A 20,802-nucleotide genomic window follows, 5' to 3' on the forward strand; every position below is an offset into this window, starting at 1 on the left:
ACACACACGGACAGATGTAGATGTAGATGGAGATGAAGAGAGACGTCTCTCTGCAAAGGAAACAATTTTCTTGGTGAATGCGCTAGCACAAAGCGAAGATATTGCAAATACGATAGATACGAGTGTGCAGCTTCAAGTGTGGGCACACACACACAAGGACATCCTTCATCCTGCCCTCGCTCCCATCACTCAAACTGCAAAGAAATCAACTGGCAAAGTCATAAATTTTCGGTTTTTGCCAACTGCAAATTATTTCAGCATCAAGCAGCAGCAGCAGCCTCCATCTACTCCAGGAGTCTCTCTGGCTGTCTCTCGACTAAAAGTTAAGTAATGCAACGATGGCAAAACATGTGAGCAGAGCCAGCTCAGGGCAAGGGCAGAGCCAGCGGCAGTGAAAAATTGTGCAGAAATATTTAAACTGCAATTTCAAAGCGATTTGTTTTATGGCCGAGTAGCTGGCTGGCAGGGTGAGTGAGGGAATTGTTTCGTTGGTTTCTAGATCTCCGCAGCACCCGACAGCGTGGAAAACTTAACTCGGATTTGATGTGCACCCAGCCAGCTGTTAATGCTGCATGATTTATACATCCCTTCCTCTCCTGCAGCTCATTATAAGCCACTAAATCAGGACTGTGGATGTACAGATGAGTGCCGCAGCTACAGCACTTCGTCACTTGAGCATTTTTTGGGCAGAGTCCAGCGGAGTGCTGCACTGCCACTTCCGCTTCCGTCTGGCGGTCATAAATTCTCCGCTTTGGCCGCTTTGCATGTCCTTTCAGTTTATTATTTTATCGGGAGCAGCCGCTGCGGTAGCCCCCTTCCCCATGCTGCCTAGCTGCCAATTGTCATCGCCGACTGCGCCGACTGGCCTTGTAATGCGGAGTAGATCCTGGCCTGCTGGCGTGTGCAAAATGATTTGTTTGGGGCCGCCGACTGCAGTGGGCCTTTGGCTACTCTTTTTTTGTTGCTGCTGCTGCTGCGCGATAAATCAAAACTCAAACACAGACACAGCGCAAGCCACCCACTAAGCTACCCAACTAACTGTGGATTACTCTGTGCCTCGTGCACTAGTGCGAAATTAGAACTATTATATTTATAGCGCAAATAGTCCGCACATCATTCCCACTGCGGTGGGGGAGGACCTCCAGGTAAAAGCCAAAACGGTAGCCAAAAGGCCCATATCCACGGAGCCATTAGACACGCCTGCCAGTCGCCGGTTTGCCCGTTGCCTGTCTCTTTCCTTCAGATGTAATAAAAACATAAAATGTTGCACATTATGCAAACAACACACACACACACATGCACAGCACATACACCCACCCACCCCCACACACACACATTTAAATACACAGCCAAAGGCAGGGAACTCGGAACTTGCCGCAGCGTTGGGAAGATTTCAGCTTTGACGCTGGCGCCGCATGTCTAACGTTTCGTTTGCCATTTACATACACACCCACAAGGACACAGCACACACACACACACACACACACACACACACACACACACACACACACACAGACAGACAGACACACGTAATTGTACCTCCTGCTGGGGCCAAGCAAAAATCCAACAAAGTCTGGCACTAGGCGCTGCTCCTGTGTGTATGTGTGTGTGCGGAGAGCACATTAAATTTATTTGAAATTATTATTATGCGCATTTACCTAACATTTGCATAACCGACAGTCGACGGTCGCTCGCTCTGTGGGCCAATTTGTGAGTAAAATGTGGAGGGAGAGAGTAACTGGGCCAACAACAGCTTATAATTTGATTGAAAACTCCGCGCAAGAAGCTGGCAATCCTTCATTCTCAGCGTCATCCTTCAGCCACCATGGCAGAGCCAAAGGGAAGCGATTTCATTTGCCATTCGAACGACATTTATCACGCCGCGGGACACACTCGAATGCTGCAAAAATATTTGTTGTCAATTTTTAAGCATTCGCTTAATGCTTTAGTTTATGGCTTTAGTTTGGCCAACAGACATAAATAAAGTGTGGCGAAAAAATGAGAAATGGAAACCAGAAAAACAGAACAGCAGCAGCAGAACAAAAATTGGATTGTAAAAATGAAAACATGGCGCATAAATTACCAACTGGCTGTGCACTAGATTTTCCTGCCAGCACACATTGGAAAATTGTTTTAAATAATTAAATGCTGGCTCTGCACTTATTTACACCATTTAACCCAAAAGAGAGACCAGCACACAGGCTGTATCCTTGCTGGGGCCGTTACTCTCACATTAAACACAGCAAAATATGCAGTGCACCAGGTGCAGCATGTACGTAGTTCTAAATCATATAAATATTGCGCTCTCATGTCTGTGGTTTTCCCCTTCCTACAATCCCTGTGGCAGAATGTAATCCAAAGAGTAGTCTTGCCTGCCCATCGCTCGCTTCTCGCTGCCTTTGTGCTCAAAGCTAATGTCAAACTCCAAGCCGTAAATGCTCTTCAGGCTGGGCTTCAGACTGAATACCCCTCGTATGAGCTGTTCCGGTTCGACGGTCAGTGGAGAGCGCAGATGGAAAACGGTCTGGTTCCAGTGGGTCCAAGGGGCATGCGGCGACGTGCTGAGCCAAACGCGCCTTGGGTACTGCCCCATGCCCACATCGAAGCAGGCGAAGAGGGCGGGAACGTGGCCGCTGCGCGTGACCTTCAGCTCGTAGTGGGTGCGCGTGAGGCAAGAGTAAGGGGTCGCCGTGTACAGGTCCAGCGTTTTCACCAGAACGACCTTGCTCATCAGCTGGCGTGCATCGAGGCGCTTCAGCACGGCGGTGCCCTCGCAGCGGCGACGAATGGCCCCCATGTTGATGTCGTACAAATCGTTCCACTGCTCGAGGTCCTCACCCGCTTGACCCGAGATGGCGCCCAGATACAGGTGCGCACAGTCCGGATAGATTAGTCCCCCAGGTGCCAGCCACTTGTCCCGGGCAAATATCAGCGATTCGAGCATGTTCCCCGAGAACAGGCAATAGCTGCGGATGCCCAAGGAACGTGAGAAGTTAGCAAAGGGGAAAAAAGGTAAGAGAAAATTCTCTTTTTCGGGGCAACACCTACCCCATCCAGTCGCAGAGTATTATGTCCACCTTCTCAATGCCCTCGGGCAGCTCTATGTCCTCCACCTTGCCCCTGAGAACCGTGATGACATTCGTGTACGAATTGTCCACAGCGATGTGGCGTGTATATTCCACAATTCTGGCCGCATCCACGGCTATCACGCGGCGTGCACCCGCCTCGGCTGCCAGCAGCGACAGCATGCCCAGGCCACAGCCCACATCCAGGACAGTCTTGTGGGAGAGGAGGATTGAGGGGTGTGCTAATCAGTGGGCTGCTTGTCGCTCACCTTGCCTCTGAATGCCGCCTTGTTCCAGCCAATGGCCTGGCGGTAGGCCGCATTCCGAGCGGCATCCTTTACCAGCCACTCCTGCACCTCGAGCCGTGAGTACATTTTGTAGTAGAGCTCCTGCTGCACTCGATAATCGCGCACGCAGTCGCCAGTTGCCGCATTTTCTGCTTGGTTTTCCATTTGCTTAAAGTTTGAACACAATTTTCCAACGACTGAGAACGCTGAGAATGTCAGTTTGATTTGCCACAAAAATTCATTTAACTTTGAAGTTAAACTCAAAGCCAACCTGATGGCTGCTTATTGGCTTTCTTTTTTGCTAGTTTTTTGTCATAATTAAATCCTTAAATGTCGGTACTCTCCTCCGCACACCCGCACGGGCATTAACTAATTAAAAATCTCATTAGCGTGCATAAATCAGCGTTATGCAGAACATAAATTGTATTATTAAGAGTACAAACCCGGGCAGACGGAGCAGCGGAGAGGCAGACCATCGCCCTGACCTACTGCCACGTACAATGTGGACACAATGGACAGCGGCACAATGGATAATGGAGGCAGGACGAATGATGATGAGATGGCGAAAGAGATTGCTGCGAGAACGGGGTCGCGGTAAACAGAGTAGAGCAGGGAGGATGGATGGATGCCGGGCATATCATCGTGCTGTGTGTCCTGCCTATTCCTTCGCAGAAAAAACAATGTCTTCGTCTAGTCTCTCGTTTGCAATTATGGCCACAGCCAACAGCCACAGCTGCCGGACATTCCCCAATTCGATTGTGGCAAAGAAAGAAAAGTAAAAAGTGAAAAGTGAAAGATGCCGCTGCCAGGCTGCTGTTGAATGCTTGACTTAAGCAGGGCACAGCAAAGCGTGAAAACATCATAAAGATGAAAAATTATTATCTTCCTCTACGGTTCGTCCCTGCTGGTGTGGGCTGGGGCTGCGTTGTACAGCATTTAGCTGCTCTGAATGAAATATCTCACATCCTGCAGAGGAATAAAAATCAGCGTCGGTAAAAAATACACATAAGAAATAAGCAGGAAGCAGTAGCTCGAACAGGAAAAGATAGGACACACACAGGGAGAGGGGCAGACCGATAAACGCTCGCAGCGTCAAAAGACAATGACGAGGCAGGGTCCGGGTCCGGGTCCGGGTACTAGGTACAACATCTGGGGGGTTGGAGAATATTAAGCCGAGAGCAAATACAAAATACAGAAGAAAAAAAGAATATAAAGCTGCCTGGCTCCCAGGGTTCTGTGTATCCCGGCATCAAAAGTGACGAAAAATTGTAAAAATAAAATATAATGGCAAAGGCAAAGGCAGTCTTTAGGCTGCCTCCTGGACGTGGGCGATAATTTTTTATTTGTATGCCAGCCGTAAGCTAAAGGCAGCCAGCAGAAGGCGGCATCTAAAGGGGTGAGGCAGAGCTACAGACAGACAGACAGACAGACAGACAGGCAGGCAGGCAGCAAACACAAACACTTTGCGGCCATTGCCGTCAAGCTGCGCGTTATCCTTTGTGTAATTTCTGGTTTAATGAGGCGACATTGGAATGGACTTGCCACCGACTGACTACGACACGCTCCTGCCATAGGTAAACATTTTTACACTCATACATTTTTACGAGCCGGAGCATTAAGTTAAAATTTGTGTTAAATATTTTATTGTTTTTATGGCCACATGAACACCTTGCAAATTATGAGTTACCCGCAGTAAGGGCAGCTAGCAGATCAGAGACAATAATTCAAGCTCTGTCAGAGGACACTTTCTTGGCCAGGCCGAACACGTTCCGGGATTTTCCCTACGGACAGTCTCAGTCAACGTGTCCGCTGCTGTCTGTCCGCGTGCGTGTGGTCATTAATAGTTGTGCAACCGTTCCCCACCCATTCTCTAGCAGGACAAGGCAATCTTCTCTGTGCTTTGTTCGTAGCACAAATTGTGATTTTGGCGATTATGAAATTGCCAATTAGTTGGACAGGTCTCAGGTCTCAGGTCTCAGGTGTGTGTCCGGCTGTTGGAGTGACAGCTGCAAAAGCTTCAGTCATGCCCTGAAACGAGTCGAACATATGGCACTAAACTTCTTTAACCTTTCAGGACAGCCAGGAATATGTTTGGTAGACGCATAAAACTTACGGTTACGATCCAGGCACAAATTAGTCGATGCATCAATGAAAGGGAACATTTATTCCAGAGCTATTACTGGTCCTGCCTCGAGTGAATTATGATTACGGATGAGGGCGGATGGGTTTATGGCAGTATTTCCAGATTTATTGCAGCTAAAAATCAACGCTAATATAATGCATAAATCAGGCTGCTTAAGTCAACATATACTGTTGCCCGAATTGGGCATAAATACTGCACCAAGTACCCATTCCCAAGCCTATCCTTGGGGCTCCGACTAGATACGACCTGGGTGCCCTGGCCTGTAAACCAAGTGAAATTCAGCGAAAAACGAAATATTTTTGGCAACGTCGGAGCTGCTCGCTGAAGCTGTGGGTTTGGGGGTGTAGCATTTGGGGCGGCATCATGTCTCCGAGAGAGCGAGAGAGAGAGCGCGCGCCCTCGTGCAGGTTAGGCGCAGGCGCTGTGTTCCGTTCTGGCTCTCCGCCTTCCAGTGGCTTCGCTCCCAAGTGGAGTGCGGAGTTTGCTCTTCGTCCAGCGTCTGCAAGGGAAATATTTCTGGCGAAACTCTTCCTCGCAACTCCACTCACAGCAGATGTTTGCTAATTAAAATATTGCATCGTAGGTCAAGGCATGAGAACTTTATGACTTGCCAAAAGAATGGACAAAAGGTACATCATCATCGGCAGTACATGGCCTGAGGCTGCTGCACTGGAGAGTGCAGGGCAGGTAGGCCGCTGGCAGATGCTGTACAACATTCCCACAGCGGGGCCATAATTATAAAGCCATTTATTAGAACGGGAGAGGGGAAGAGAGACACGAAAAGATCCAATTATCTGCAACGACAGGGCACTGTTACGGTTCTACGGCTACTCAAATAGAAATACACCGCGCGACTGGTGCTTGGCGTTTAACACATTTCCACATGGCTGAAGAGTTGTTCCCCTACCCCTGCCACCGCTTCATGCTGGGCTTTCAGCGCGTCGCGCATGCGCCTGCCGCGTTTTTCTGTGCGCCCATGGCCCGAAAGCCAACTTCAAGTCCAACTTTAAGCCGGAGTTGCAAACGAGTTGCTGGCCAGAACCCCGCACACAGCACAGAGAACAGAAAGCTAAAAACTGAAACTGGTTTTTGGGTCACTACGTAAGGGCCGGCCGCCCTGAACAGGTAAACTCCAGATAATTATTCAATGGGACAGCGAATCGAGGCCTCTCGCGGTTCTCAGGCTCGCTCCAGAAAGGGCATGCAAAGCCAAAAGGGTTAAAGCGAGCGGGAGAGAGAGCGAGATAGCGAGAGAGAGAAACCCGAACCGCATCCCGAACCCGACTGTCCAGACAGGTTAGCAGCAGCAGCAGCAGCAGCAGCAGCGGCGGCGAAAGGTGAGCAGCGTATAAGAGATTACGATTCCGTCTGCTCTTTGCGCACGTTCTCGCTCTCTCTCACTCTCGCTCTCTGCTTTACAGACTCTCTGCTGCTTACTCTCCGGAAGTTGTGGTGGCTGCAATGCTGGCGTCGCGCCGTTCATAGGCGCTTTATTCCCTCAATATTCCTCAATTGTTATTCTGCGGCATCGTACGTGAGCGCGGACCGAGAAAATCAACGTCGAATCTCAATTTCAGTCCGTATCTGAAGCTGAAGCTGAATCGCACACAGCGTTTAGTGAGTGTCTCTTGTGTCTCGGTTGTTGTAAGTGCTCTCCTCCCACTCTTTACCTGTCTCTGTCCCTCTGCGTCTGTGTCTGTGTCTGTGTGTTTGTGTGTTGAGTTTGACTCGGAAAATTGTACAAAAATATGGATACGAAATTGATTAATAAATTGCGCTGAAGCAAAAGCGATTACGGAGCGGCAATCAAGCGGAACCCAGCCCATGGCCCAAGGGGTGGCTGCACCCCTCGTGAGTGTGTGCTCGTGCGTGCGTGCGTGAGTGTGTTTCGCGTTCAATAAAAGCGAAAATCAAAATGAATATTATCATGGCAGTTACAGAAACAGAATCAGTGTCAGAGCCAGGACCACACCCGCGCGGGTGCACAGGCTAAAAAAGAAAAAAAAAAAAACCTACAGCCGCTGTAGGAGAAAACCCAAAAGAAAAACAGCAAAAACAGCAGCAGAGTTCTGGCTCTGTAGAAGAAAAATTCCAGTTTCGTAAGGATCGCAAAATACGAAGAGAGAGAGAGAGAGGGAGCGCGCGGGAGAGCGCACAAGAGCGCGAGAGAGCAAGAAAGTTGCTGCGAGAGTTGACTGGAAAGAAAACATTAAAAGGGGAGGGAGCTACATAGCTGGCCTGCTGGCTGTGGCAAGGATTTTCGCGACAGTTGCGCAAGTGGACATCAAATTCCCGTTATTATGGAATTTTCACTGCACGAAAAACCGTTACGCATCAGCTGTGCTGCGGCTCTGCGGAAGTGAAATGACATTGAAAGTAGAAGAAATAAATCTCAGAAAATCTGGATAAATGCTGCCAAAAGTATGTCCAAAATTCGATGTGGCTTGAGCAGAGATTATCCCGAAATTTGTCAAAGAATTTGAAAGTTTTTTCGGGCAGTCAAGAATCGAATGGCCCAAAAATAAAACCCAATATTTTGCTGCCCTGGAAAACTGGTACTCACTGGCCACACGCTCAACCCCACTCTGGCGCTCTATGGCTCTGCCCCTGTGCAGCGCATTTCCAGCTCTGAGAGGCAGCAGCACGAGGAGCTGCCTGGCTGTCGACAGCCAAACAGTCGCAAGTCTCGAAACGGCAATTGGTGTGGCGGTGCGACGTGTGGCACAGCTGTGTGGAGAAGTACTAGCTAGCTGATAGCCTACTGTGATTTTCTGTGTAAAGGGAGTGGAGCTCCAAAGAACAAAGGCAAAGCCAGCAGGCGCCAGCTCTCGCGCGGTGTGTGGCCATGCTAATAAAGTGTCCTCTAATGCCACAACAATTATATAATGTACGGTAAAACTCGTTGAGTTGAGTTGTGGCAGTGGCGGCGGCGGCAGCAATTACAAAAGACAAAAGGCGTGACCCTCGCGCGCCCCAATGCCGCCGCATGAGTCACGTGTGCGTGTGTGCCTCTGTGTGTGTGTGTGTGTGTGTGTGTGTGTGTGTGTGTGTGTGTGTGCCAATAGGACATCAAAAGTGCCAGACAATCGAAAAAACAATTGAGGCCCAAAGCCTCGCGATTACAACATCAAAAGCGAATAATTCTCGGAATAATTTTCCTTATTTTTACGCCATATTGATTTTATTTTTGTTGTGCATAAAAGCCGCGCCTCTCCCAGCCTCTGTGTGTGTGTGTGTGTGTGTGTTTATGTCTTATGTTTTTGCCTTTGTTCTGTCCTGCCATCAACCCAAAGAATAACATAAAAATGCTCCTTCCCTTTTGTGCTGCAGCAGCCCCACGTAGAAAGTCAACGGCTACAACGGTTTCAAAGTCCTTCGTCCTTCATCAAACGCATAGCCAAGTGAATGCTTGAATGCTCGAAGGGAAAGTGTCATAAAGCGTGCGATTATCCTGTAAACAAAGTGTAAAACAACAACAGCAGAGAGTCCACCAACCCCCCCAGCAGCCAGCATCAAGAACAACATTCGATCCGCAACAGCCAGGAGTTGCTCCAATAAAACCTTCACATTTGGAGTGCATGAAAAGCGGAAAAGCGGAAAGAACAAAAGCAAACACTGCGGCATCATAACAGGGGAACAGGGGAACGAGCACGGACACGGGCAACCCGCTGTCGGATTGGAGGATTTTTACGACCTGAGCAATCAATTCTGCTGAGTTCTGCGTTTTGCTGCTGGTCAGGCAGGGTAGGAAGAGCCCACCCACCACCCATCCACCCCACCAACATTGGACTCTGGATCTGAACACATCGTATAATGGTTGCCCAATTGAGGTGAGTTCAAAATTTCAATATGCGAACAGACCCGCCCGCGGCTCGACTAAAACTCGACTAAAAACTACTCCGCAGGGAAAACATCAACTAGACAGGGGTGGGAGCTGAAACACAGCATAAATTGCCAATACTCGGACTGAACACAAAGCAATCAAATACGCCCGACGACCGGGGGCTAAAATTTAATTACAATTTATGAAATTTTCAATTACATTGGACCAAAAGTGTAAATAAGTGCGAATGCGAGAGCGTTGGGGCATTATGGCACAATTCAATTACAAAATATATATTTGAGGCCAGAAAAAACACACGCACACACACGGACCAACAAAAAACAACCACTAAAAAGTGGGCCAGAGCCAGAGCAAACGTCAGGGAAAATGGAAAACCAACCAGAGAGAGACAGCGAGCCATCCCAGGCAAGTGCAAGGGGAAGCTTGATTGGTTTTGTGGCTTTGGAGGCTACATCATGCTCCTCAGCTCAGTCTGCAATGATATTGAGACAGAGAGAGAGAGACCGGACAGATGGTCAAATGCAATTGGAAATGCTCGTAACGAAGCAACAAACATGTGTAAGCGATGACGGAGACTCCGACAAAGGGCCACCAGAGTTATTAGTGGCATCTGTGGATATGGATCTATGGGCTCAGGAAATTGAAATTCCCATAAACGGAGACACAAAACACAGTGCAAAAAGAGAGGCAGGCCAACTGCGTTTTGCGCTTCACTAAATGCTCTGTCTCGGGGTCTCTTGTTCTATCTTTGCTCTGTCTCTATTCTGTTTTTGTGTCTCGAGCAATCATTTATTCGAATTTCCACTTTCCGTCGCTGGCCGTGGCCCCAGGCCTCGAGATTTCCAGTCGGGGATTTGTTTTGGGGCTCTAATAATGATAAATGAAAGTGTGTCGCTCTGATCGATGATGCGTCCCCAAAGCAAGAAAGCAAGAAAGTAAGAAAGAAAGGATTATATTCCCCAGACATTTGCACTCAAACGCAGATTTATGTGCCGAGCTGCCGCCGAGCTGCTGCTCATCAGCAAATCGATTTCTTATTACAAACAAAGTCGAAGTTCCATTTTACTTTACATATGAGGAGTGGGCGCCTTGCGTGACTGCTGGCTAAGGTCATATGCAGAGTTGGAGTCAAATAAAAAGCCAAAAGCCCGAGTCAAAACGGGTTATGGGCTATGATGACGTCGCTTAGCTACACAGCAGTCTCCCCCCTACATAATGATAACGATTTTTTCCCACGAATGCAGCCAAATTGCTGGAACAAAACATAAACAATGCGAGAAAACTACAAACAAAGCAGCAGCAGCAGGGGGGGGGGGATTGCTGGTCTCCGCTGGTCACTCGTCAGTCAGCGAGTCTGCTTTAACGCGCTCAATTATGTCTACGATTCATTGGAATTTTGCTAGAGGCTGAAGCTATGCTCTGCTCTTGGGGCATCCAATAAACCAGAGCAAACGATCGAGCAGCTTTGGGTATACACACACAAACAGAGCGACTCAGAGCTGTGGCCAAAGTTGGCGCCCAAAAAACTACAAACTGGCGCACATAATGAGGAGCGCGAGACCTGCGACTCTCAGCGCTGAAACTTGAGTCCAAACAACACACAAAATAAAAGCCAGGCAAACGTAGAAGGCGTAGAAGTTTTTGTTTTTGTTTTTGGAGGCAGAAGTTCAAGACTTGGAGATCGGTTTACACTGGAGTTTATGTATCGCTCTATGGCTTATGTATCTCTCGCTTATATACAGCATCGTCGAGCGTATAAGAGAGCGCTCGGACCACGACTTGACTGCAACTCGAACTTGTTTTTCTTTTGCAAAGCGACTCCCTCCAGACTCCGATAGATACACAGAATTTCCTGCAGCAGCCAGCCAGCCAGTCGCTGCTCTCTGTGTGTGTGTTGAGAGTCTCTGGATGAAAACATAAAATGCAATTTGCTGTCGACGACGATCTTTCACACATATGAGACAGGTACAGGTAGCTAGGTAGCCAGGGAAACCATTTCAGCAGCAGCAGCAGCAGCAGCAGGGCTTCAGCTGTGCTCTCAGGTCGAGTGTTGCACCCACAAGGCAGTGGCACTGGCACTGGCAGTGGCAGGGTGCATGGCTTTGCCTTTGCTTTTGTTGTGTTTTTACACTCCATTGGCAGTGAAGCGTTAAAATTGACCCAGTTGTTGATTTATTTTTACAGCTCTGCGAAAACAGGGAGTCAGTCGTTGGGGCAGCCATGGGAAAGGGTGGCAAGGGGTGCAACTGCAATATGAAAAACAATGCCCGAATTTTCGTTTTTCATTTTCAATTTCTCCATTAATATGCATGAAGTTCGAATTTCTGAATATTCGAACGGGAGAGCCAGCCAGCCAGCGAGCACGATTTGTGTCTCGTTTCGCTTTAAGGTCCGTCAGCCAGGCAGCTGCGGACGGGCAGGCGGCCGTGCACGAATGCATTTTCAATTTGCTGGCAAAAATTCCGGCCTGCAAGCAGAGAGGGAATGGCAGCAGGCAGCACAGGGACGCAGCAACTTTGCAGTTAAAGTTGAAAATTGTTTGCATTTTTTCGCTTGCGATAAAAAACAATAAGTATCTCCCTGCCACAAGCGAAGGCTACAAAGTACTGTCAGAGACAACTTTTGCAACATGCCCCTCTGCCCTTGAGCGTGTCTCTGTCCGCTCTTTTAATAACTATGCGGGTTCTTCTTTTGTTTTCTTATGGCCCAAAACTTCTGGAGCCGAAGGGGGACAGTGCTAGCAGCGGAATGTGAAAATGTTTAAGTGGAAAGCCAGGCAAATTAAAATATTTCCATACAGCACAAAAAATGCACGGACTTTTCAAGTTGGCAAAAAGAAAAGGGAAAACGTCCAGAAAAAGAAGTCACAGGGGTGCCCGCCCGGCCATAATGGTTAACCAATACCAAAAAGCGGCCACAAAACGGGGCCCAGTCTGCCCTCTGCCCTCTGCCCCTACCCGTTGTAAAGTGTTTCGGTGTTCATTATTTCGTAGTGGCCATTAAAGTAATTTGCCACACTTGTCGCCGGCCATTAGGCCCCCATTAAAGCGCAATCAGAAATCTTGCTACCCCCGGCCGACACCCTCTCAAAGCAGGCCTCTGCTTGACCAGCAGTTGCTTCACCCTTCGCCAGTGCCACTTCGATGCTCGAGTATCAATTTGAACAACGAAAAAGTTGCCAAAGTTCTCGATGCACGAACCCTTTTTATTAGTTTTGAGATATCGACAGGAGCCCAGCCAGTGTGGAGGCAGCGAGGACCAGCCTTTAATAAGGACATTCAGGCCACAACAGCAAATAGTTCAATGGACTCGTCAAAATGCTCTGGAAAAAAGGGAGGCAGCAGGAGCGTGTTTGCTGGCTTGTGTGCGCCCTTTTGTATGAAACATAAGACGCAGCTTAGTCCCAGTCCGCAGTGCCGCTGAAAAATCAATAACCTGCCAAAGTGCTGCTCGCTCGCTCTCTGCATCTGGCCTGGGCGAAACTGTTGGCCAAGTTTGCGCCAGGCATTGCCAGCGCTTCGTTGTTTTGTTTGCTTATTCAATTTCGAGGCTGATATGCCCCATTACAAGGTACAGCACATGACATATACGTAATTACGTTTTGAACCACCCATCCACCCATCCGATTGCCACTTTAAAGCATGGAAATTTATTTATTGCATAATGGGAAAAGTTTTGCACTTCAGTCATGATTTTGCCGCGCTCCCCCCCACTCCCTTACGGCTGCTGGTCGCCCTTGCTCTTGTTCTTGTGCTCCTTTTCTTTTCCTTTTCCATCTTCTTCCGCTATTCAACATTCAGCAGCATTTGATGCAGCGACCAAAAGACGTGCGTAAACAGGGGTGGAATGGCAGGCAGGCAGGCAGGCAGCGTCGACTCTCGAGTGCTAAACTTTTTGCCCGAATCCCCGTTTGGCTTTTTTTCCCGCCGCCCCTCTTTCCACCTCTGCTTGAAATCAACTTTATGCGAGCGGAGAGAAGCGCCAAGCAAAGTTTATGGTCATGTCCGCTGCTCTCGAGGAGTCGGAGCGGAGTTGGGGGTGTGGGTTGACTGCCTGAATGGATGGATGGCTGGCTGGGTGGCCGTTCATTAGCGTTGCCATTACATTTATTTATTTTTCTTCCATTCCGTTCTGTGGAATGTGTTTTGCGCCACCCCGTTACAGTGCGTCCGAAAAGTCAGTGGAAGTTAGAGCCGCTAAAGACTAAAGAGGGAGTCCACCCACCCTTTAGTTAGTGTGAGAGCTTTAGTTTTAACAAGTTTTAAAAAAGTTAAATGAGAGACACAAAACTTCATATAATAAGTGAAGAGGCGAAGAGCTGCAAGGCAGAAATGGCTGGGGAAAGTGTACGGTAATGAGGGGTGCGGGGTGGAGGGCCAAAGAGCTGACAGCTTCTATAGAAAAAATTCTATGTTGCACGCATGTCTGCAGTTATTAGTCGACCTCAGCTCACAGTCTTCTGCCCGTCCTGCAGCCTTCAATTTGTGGTGGGCAAAACTTTTTCTGAAGCACTTTACGGGGATTTATGTGAAAGAGACAGAGCGCAGCCCCCAACCCCTCCTTGACCAAGTCAAGAAAATGAAAATGAATAAAGATACAGCGGGAAAAAAGAGAAACGAAGACAAACCAAAAGATGGAAAAGTTTTGCAGGGCCCAGGCTAAATTTTCACATCCGCCGGGGTCCTGGCTCTCCCTTTTGATATTTTCACTCGTCTTGGGACTGCATAAATAATAACACAAACTTTTATTATTAATTTTGCTTAATCGAAATGCCGCAATTAAGCAGCAAGCATAAAACTTTTGCTCGTTTTGCTGACTCCTTTGTTCAGCATTTTCCTTTTGCTCTGACGCGCAGCCGGAACCCTTGGCGGCTCTGCTGTTACTTTAGTTTTTGGGAAATATTTGTGCCCAAGCCCAAGTGAGACTTCAAGTGCGACTCCGAGTGTACGAGCAAAATATTTTCTAACTTAAACTTTTGCCACAAAAAACAGAGAGCAAAGTTTTGTGCAGTTTCGTTTCAGAAATTGTATTAACAATTTAATTGCTGCAAAGCTGCTAGCCACGCCCCTCTGTAGCAGCAGCATAATTGTTGAAAATTGTACAACGAATAAGTGAGAATCATTTGAAATAAGAAATTGCAGACGTACCGACCGTGCAACTTTGTGCGCCGTCATGCCTGCCGCTGTCATTGTGCTCCCCCCGCCTGGCCAATACACAATGAATGACCAATAAATAACTCTGCTCACACATGGCCCGTCGTCGTCAAGTGAAACAATCCATTATGGCAGTCAACCATTTGGAGCCGCACAAAAGCCGAGATGCTGCTGTGTCTCCGTAATAAATGAATGAGTGAATGAAAATTTGTTGCGTAATGGGGGGCAAGCCGATAAGAAAGTGAAAACTAAATGAGACGGCAGGCAGCACACACACACACAGACGCAAATATATTGTAAAAAGTATAAAACGAACGGACAGCAGCACAAAGCCATTGCTCCGACTCATTTCCTGCCCACAGTCCCCTCCCCACACTGCCCTTCCTACAGTCGGGCCAGCCATTAGGTTTGCGGGCCCATTACGGGGCCCTGTTCTTGTGCCCTTAGACTGCGCACAGGAACCCGCAAACATCCTGTTGATGTCAGCAAATTTTATTTATTTGTGGTTCGTGTTGTATTACAACATTTTAGAGCAATTAAAATTGTACAATGGCCGAATGCTCGGGCCATTTTGCATGGCCCAAGCACGAAGCCCAAACATGGCCACAGCTCTTGGGTCTATCTGGGCGCATTTTTTTGGATCATTTAACGCTAAAGTGCCTAATGATATATTGACTTTGCTGCTCCTGCTCCTGGCTCCTCTTGCTCCTCCTGCTGTTATGTTTCAAACTTTCACGTTTACTTTCGTGCCCCGCCCTGCTAATGGGCCAAAGTTTTTTTTTGTTTGGCGGTGCACAGAGATAGGAGAAAGGATAGGTGGAAGGTGGAAGGTGGAAGGTGGAGAGAACTCATTAGATTAAGTGATAGCATTCCGCTTTATGGCCATATCTTGGCTGCCGAACATCATTGGGAAGTTAGTTGGGGGCCGGGAGGCTGCGTTTTAAAATAATTGCCGTAGATTCTGGACCTGCTACGGGGGGCCATGGCTTGTCGAAAAGGGGATAAGGGTTGTCAATGCAAAGCTGCCCCGGTCCATTGTTATGCAGTTGGCCTACATAGGAGTTTTCCCCTCTGGCCCACTGCTGCTGCCTTCCCACTGCTGGCAACTGCCTCCCTTTTGCTTCTTTGTTCGGGGGCATTGTTGCTGTTGTTTCAGCTTTGCTAACAAGCTTACTGCCAGATGGCTTAAGGGCTCATTCCCCCAAATGCTAGCCAGAGAGAGAGAGAGAGAGAGAGAGAGAGAGAGAGAGCTAGCGAATGGAGCAGGGCTTTCCATTTCATTAAAGTTTCAAGGCGTACAACAACGCGGCGTATGAGTGATACTAAAATGTGGAAGAAACAGCAATCCCATGGATTCTTGGAAAATGGGACACATTCTGTGGCACTCGACGACCAACTCGGCTCTCCTTGGCCGGGACTTGCTGCGGCACAATGTGCAAAAGTTGTAAAATTTGTTAGGGACACACACAAACATACATATATGTGTGCTCCAGCAGGACCTGTCGAAATGTCTTGGGGTGTGGCAGCAGGCGACAAGTAGCATTGGTCGAGTGGCCACTCGCACTTATTGGAGTGCCAATGGGCGCTGTAGCGAGTAGCGAGTAGTCCTCCTAGCGACTCCTTGCCAAAAGATTCGGGCATTTGGGGGGCCGCAAGTTGTGGCGCACAACATGCTTAATTAGTTTCTGAATCCCAGGCAGGACCAGCACCACGACCTGACAGGATTTGTGGCTGCCAGGAGGAGGAGGAGTACTGAGGGTTTTTAATTAAAACTGGCGCTGCCCTTTTCCCTTTCCGCAGTAATGCAAATTAGCGCCAAGTAGCTGCCGCGTGGAAGATCATGCGGTGAATCCTGTGTGCCGTGTGTGAAGTCAACCAAAACAGCTGGAACCTTTACTCCTGCTCCTGCTCCATCAGTCGTTGGCGGTGACGGAAGCGGATGCCATAAAGTGCTGCCGCCGCACCAACAGCAACGACAGACAGCAGAGCCGAAAAATAAAATGAAAGCTCCACATGCGGATCTGCACACACAGTCACACACATTTTAATGACAACGACGTGGCCGACAATTCAGTTATGGGTCTCATGGCACAGTCGCTTACGCCCCCCTGCCATAGACAAAAACAAAGGACAGCCAGCAGCGGCAGGACCTGTGACAGTAGGCTGGGTTGTCAGGCAAACCAATCAACTGATTTAGTGCACGGCACATTCACATCTCGATGGGGCCGCATCTCATCCGCCTCGTTGTCCTCGTCCGGCTTTGCATTTGGTTGCTGCTGCTGCTGTTGGGAGGTCGTCTGGCTACGTGTATCAGCAAATGCAATTCGTTTGCTGATTTGTCCAACCCCCTATCGGTGTATCTGTGGGGCTGGGGCACATTATGCGCTGGTCGAGTCTCAACTTGAGCTGATTTACAAATGAAATCATACGCCATGGCGGGCATTTCGGTAATGAAAATTCAGCCATAAGGGAAATCATTTTTCCGGCTTTTGTTCTATTTTAGTTGGCTCTGTGTCGGGTCCCAGCATCCTGCCTGACTTTGGACAGGGAAGAGCAGACAGCGCCGCAGAGTTAATGCGATTTTTGCTGCTTGCTTGTTGGCTGCCTGACTGACTGACTGACTGACTGACTGACTGACTGGTTGGTTCCCTTTCTCCCTCTCTGCCTGTTTGGGCTTTTAGTTTTGTGGGAGCTGTGGGATTCGAGTACGCTCTATAAATAAATTTTCCGTTTTAATAAACTTGTCATAATGTAGCAGCAGAAGCAAAACGGAAACTTTTAATAACGCTTCACAGAAACCTTGAACGTTATTAAAATTTTACATGTCATGCCAAAAAGGATTAAAACTTACGCACACACACAAGGCAGAAGGAGGAGTGAGCGGGAGAGTGCGGGAGCAGGGCTGTTGTGGCTGCTCCTGCTGCTGTCTGTCTTCTTTTGTTCTCTGCTGTCTCTCCCCTCTGGCAGCCTGGTATTAAGTTTTGCATTAAAATGACACTAATGACGTTTATACAGCTCCGTCAGCCACGGAAATGTAACTTTTCACCGCAGAAGCCAACTAAAAGAAGGGCTCCTGTGATGTTCCTGCCTTTTCCTGTACTTTTTTTTTGCTCAAGTTACTTAATTGCAGTGACAACACACCAGTGCCAGCAAGGGCTTTCCTTCCTCTATGGTAATGGAAATGCTTACACAAATGCTTTGCTTGCAATTTAAAATACACGCAGGGATCTCCTGTCTGTCTGTGGGTTCCTGCCCTGCTCCTTGCTGCCTTCAGTCTGTTTCCCATTTTGTACAAATTAAGCGGATTCCGCTCAAAGCATTCCATTCGCCGAATAATTTAATTAAAAACACATTTCTTGCTTTGTTCTCCACTCGCTTTTGCACCTTCAATTTCTTTTGGCTGCATACCTGTGGCCAAGTCATAAAACACAGCGACTGGCAGCGGGCTATGCCACAAATTCAATTAACAATGCAACAGTAGAGGGGCGCCACCTCCCAGATCTCATTCCTATAACAATGGGTGTCTTCCCCCCATCTCAGTGTCTCGAGCGACACGAGTTTTACATTAAAACCAAAACTTTTATTGCCAAACAATGAGCAGCAGCAAAACTTTGTGCTATTTGTATAGGAGAGGGCAGAGCAAAGCCTTCGCCGCGTAAGTTTCTGTCGCCCAATCTTTGCTAAGTGGTGGGCTGATGGGTGGGTGGGTGTCGCCTTATCAGTTCGTAGTTCTACAACATATTAGCTGCTTAATTTTACGGACGTGTGTGTGTGTGTGTGTGTGTTTGGGTACAGGACTGTTTGGGTGTTGAAATGGAAAACTTTTGTTTATTAATTTGTGTAAGGAGCGTTGTTAAAGTTTTGTCGTGACCCGAGATTTTGGTCTGTCATCGTTGCCAGAGATTAATCGTGGAATATTGCAGTCTGTAGATGGCCAATGTCGGTCGATGTCTGTTGACACTTGACGCCTGACGCCTGAAGCATGATGGATGCAACGATGGCTGCCAAGTGACAGCTTCATCAAGTGCAGCCAGGTGCCAGGCTGCAGCAAGACATTTACTCACTCTGAACTCACGCTCTCCTTTTTCGTTACAGATGACGCCACTGCCACAAGTGAGTAGGAGGAGGATACGTTAGTGGCGGCGGCATTGACTATGGGAACAGAGGCATGGGCGTGTGTGCGGACCTTGGGTCTCATCGATGGTGTCGGGCATTGAGCCACAGCCAGCCACCAAAGCAGCAGCAGCAATCCTCAAACAGCTCTCCAGCAGCAAACACAGCCACAGCCACGATTATAGCTACCACGAAAACGGCTGCATTCACAGTGAAAACAACAACGAGAAGAAGAGGACGAAGACGAGTAGAAGAAGGCGGTGACGAGAGCGAGAACGAGAACGAGAACGAGGAAGTGAATGCCGCCAGATCGAGTGCACTCTTTGCTAGCTGCTCAGGACCTGCCACCAGATCGATACAAGTTATCAAATTTGTGTTGATTTCGTTGCTTTCCCTACTAGCGGAACATGCACAAACGCACAACATTCCAGGTAAGTGAGGTCCTAAATGAATGCAACTGATTTCCAGACGCAGCTTAATTCAATTTCTGGCTGAGCAGCGACAAAAATTACAGTAAAAAAGTGATAAACGTTTTTTGTTGTACTTTTTAAGCCCCAAAAGTCCTTGAAGTACCACTGATTGGAGTGGGCGAAGGAAGTTACAGAAGAGGGATAGAAAACGGACTCGAGTCCACTCCAATCTAATGCCCGTTGTCCAGCCATGTGGGTAGATTTTTATGCCGTGTTCAGGCAAAATTTAATGGTGCACAATAAGCGGCTTACGTGCCGGGCAAAGCAGATTACATTTTGGCAATTAGTTGACAGTCGACTGGCTGACGGACAGACGAAAAGTGCCACTCAATTCGGTTTTTGGATTCACATTCAGATTCATGCAGCGTCATCTGCCCCCGGGGGGGGGGGGGGGGGGGGAAAAAAGAGTGGCATATGAGTGCCTGTGGTGTTCGTTTTTCCCATCAAAATTCCACGAAAAATAAGAGTCCTGCGTAGGCGGCGTTCTGTTGAATTCAATAAGCCATTTCCCATCCCCACCCTGCGCAGCACATTACAAGTTGCTACTTTTCGTTCGCTGCCGCTCAATGTACCGTGACGTGCCACGTTCTGCCTTCCACGTTCCTCGAGTGAATTAATTCAATTTAATTTAGCCGAAAATTGGAAAAACCGCTTGAGATTCCTTAGCCTTCGGCAGGCTGGCAGTCAGGCAGTGGCCATGATGGCCACTTTGCTGCACGGTCGAAAGGTCAACTGCTTGCCATTGGCGGCAGGGTGGCTCTGGGGCGTGGCAGGCGCTAGAAAATACCGAAATGAGTTCCCGGAAAAACGACTCAACTTGGCTTTAATCAATGAAAACAAAGTGCGGCGCTCAGTCGCTGCTGAACTCGAGTGCTCGAGTGCGCTCCGCACTGAGTGCTGGCAGAGTGGAAATGTCTGCCCTGTGAAGGACATTCTAAATGGAATAATGAAACCACTTTTGCATGTTAACGCCATCAAAAGGCGCGACAGACACACGAGGGCGACACTGACTTCCTGCTGCTGTTGCTGCTGCTGTTGCTGTTGCTACCCTCTAGACTTGCGACATGTCTGCAGCATTATCAAAGGGCAATAGACGCACAAGTGCGGCGACTCTACGCTTCTCATTTCCATCATCATCATCATTATGAGCAGCATCCTGCTATCCTCATCGTTGTCGTTCTTCTCCTGTTGTTAATGTTAATGTTTCTTTTCTTTTTTTTTGGGAGGAAGCAGGCTAGGACTGGGGCGTGCTCTGGAGTGGCGTTGCAAATAGTCTGCCAAAGCTGCTGGCCAAGTTAACATAAATTTATGCAAATGCCAAAGTCAACAAGCGTGCAGTGCATAAAACGAGCCAAAGAGCAGGGCACGGTGGCTGCGACAGTGGCCAGGGACAGGGACAGTGGCAGTGGCAGGGGACAGTGGGCCGACGAGATGAATGACGGGGCCCGGCTGAGTGAGTGACTGGTTAAGTGTCTAGTCAAGAGTGGCTAACAAAGACGTCATGTAACCAAGTCCTGACAGGCTCGCCCCCGCCCTCGCCCTTTCGCTCGCTCCTAGCTTCATTTTCCCATTTTCACACTGCAAAGAAAATTATGCAAAACGCATTAAGATGATTTTTGCTGTTGCCATTGCTCCGCACCCAATCAGAGCAAGCTCTGGCACATATCCACTTCCACATTTGATTTCGATTCAGCTGCAGAGTTGCCCCCCCCCCCCCCCCCCCCCCC

The 20,802-nt window shown here is 48.5% G+C and overlaps 2 protein-coding genes across 13 annotated transcripts in view; one reads left to right on the forward strand and one right to left on the reverse strand.

Moving 5' to 3' along the window:
- Window positions 1-2,314: 2,314 nt before the first annotated feature.
- Window positions 2,315-3,525, reverse strand: LOC117581947 (protein arginine N-methyltransferase 8). The gene is made up of 3 exons (XM_034269429.1): window positions 3,335-3,525; window positions 3,049-3,278; window positions 2,315-2,966 (listed from the first exon to the last, which is right to left on the reverse strand). The coding sequence occupies exons 1-3, from the start codon at window positions 3,515-3,517 to the stop codon at window positions 2,330-2,332; spliced, it is 1,050 nt and encodes a 349-aa protein (XP_034125320.1). The 5' UTR covers window positions 3,518-3,525; the 3' UTR covers window positions 2,315-2,329.
- A 3,476-nt stretch (window positions 3,526-7,001) lies between these two features.
- The window catches only part of LOC117582644 (protein turtle), a 37,412-nt gene continuing 23,611 nt past the window's right edge, over window positions 7,002-20,802 (forward strand). For 4 of the 12 annotated variants that reach the window (XM_034270533.1, XM_034270534.1, XM_034270535.1 and 1 more), the window contains exons 1-3: window positions 7,002-7,139; window positions 8,826-9,325; window positions 18,588-19,036. In XM_034270533.1, the coding sequence (XP_034126424.1) occupies window positions 18,661-19,036 (376 nt within the window). In that variant the 5' untranslated portion in view covers window positions 7,002-7,139; window positions 8,826-9,325; window positions 18,588-18,660. The remainder of the gene's footprint in view (window positions 7,140-8,825; window positions 9,326-18,587; window positions 19,037-20,802) is intronic. The other 8 variants (XM_034270526.1, XM_034270531.1, XM_034270529.1 and 5 more) reach the window with 3 other exon arrangements.

The sequence above is a fragment of the Drosophila guanche genome, unplaced genomic scaffold (assembly GCF_900245975.1).
Source record: "Drosophila guanche unplaced genomic scaffold, DGUA_6, whole genome shotgun sequence".
Lineage (NCBI taxonomy): Eukaryota > Metazoa > Arthropoda > Insecta > Diptera > Drosophilidae > Drosophila > Drosophila guanche.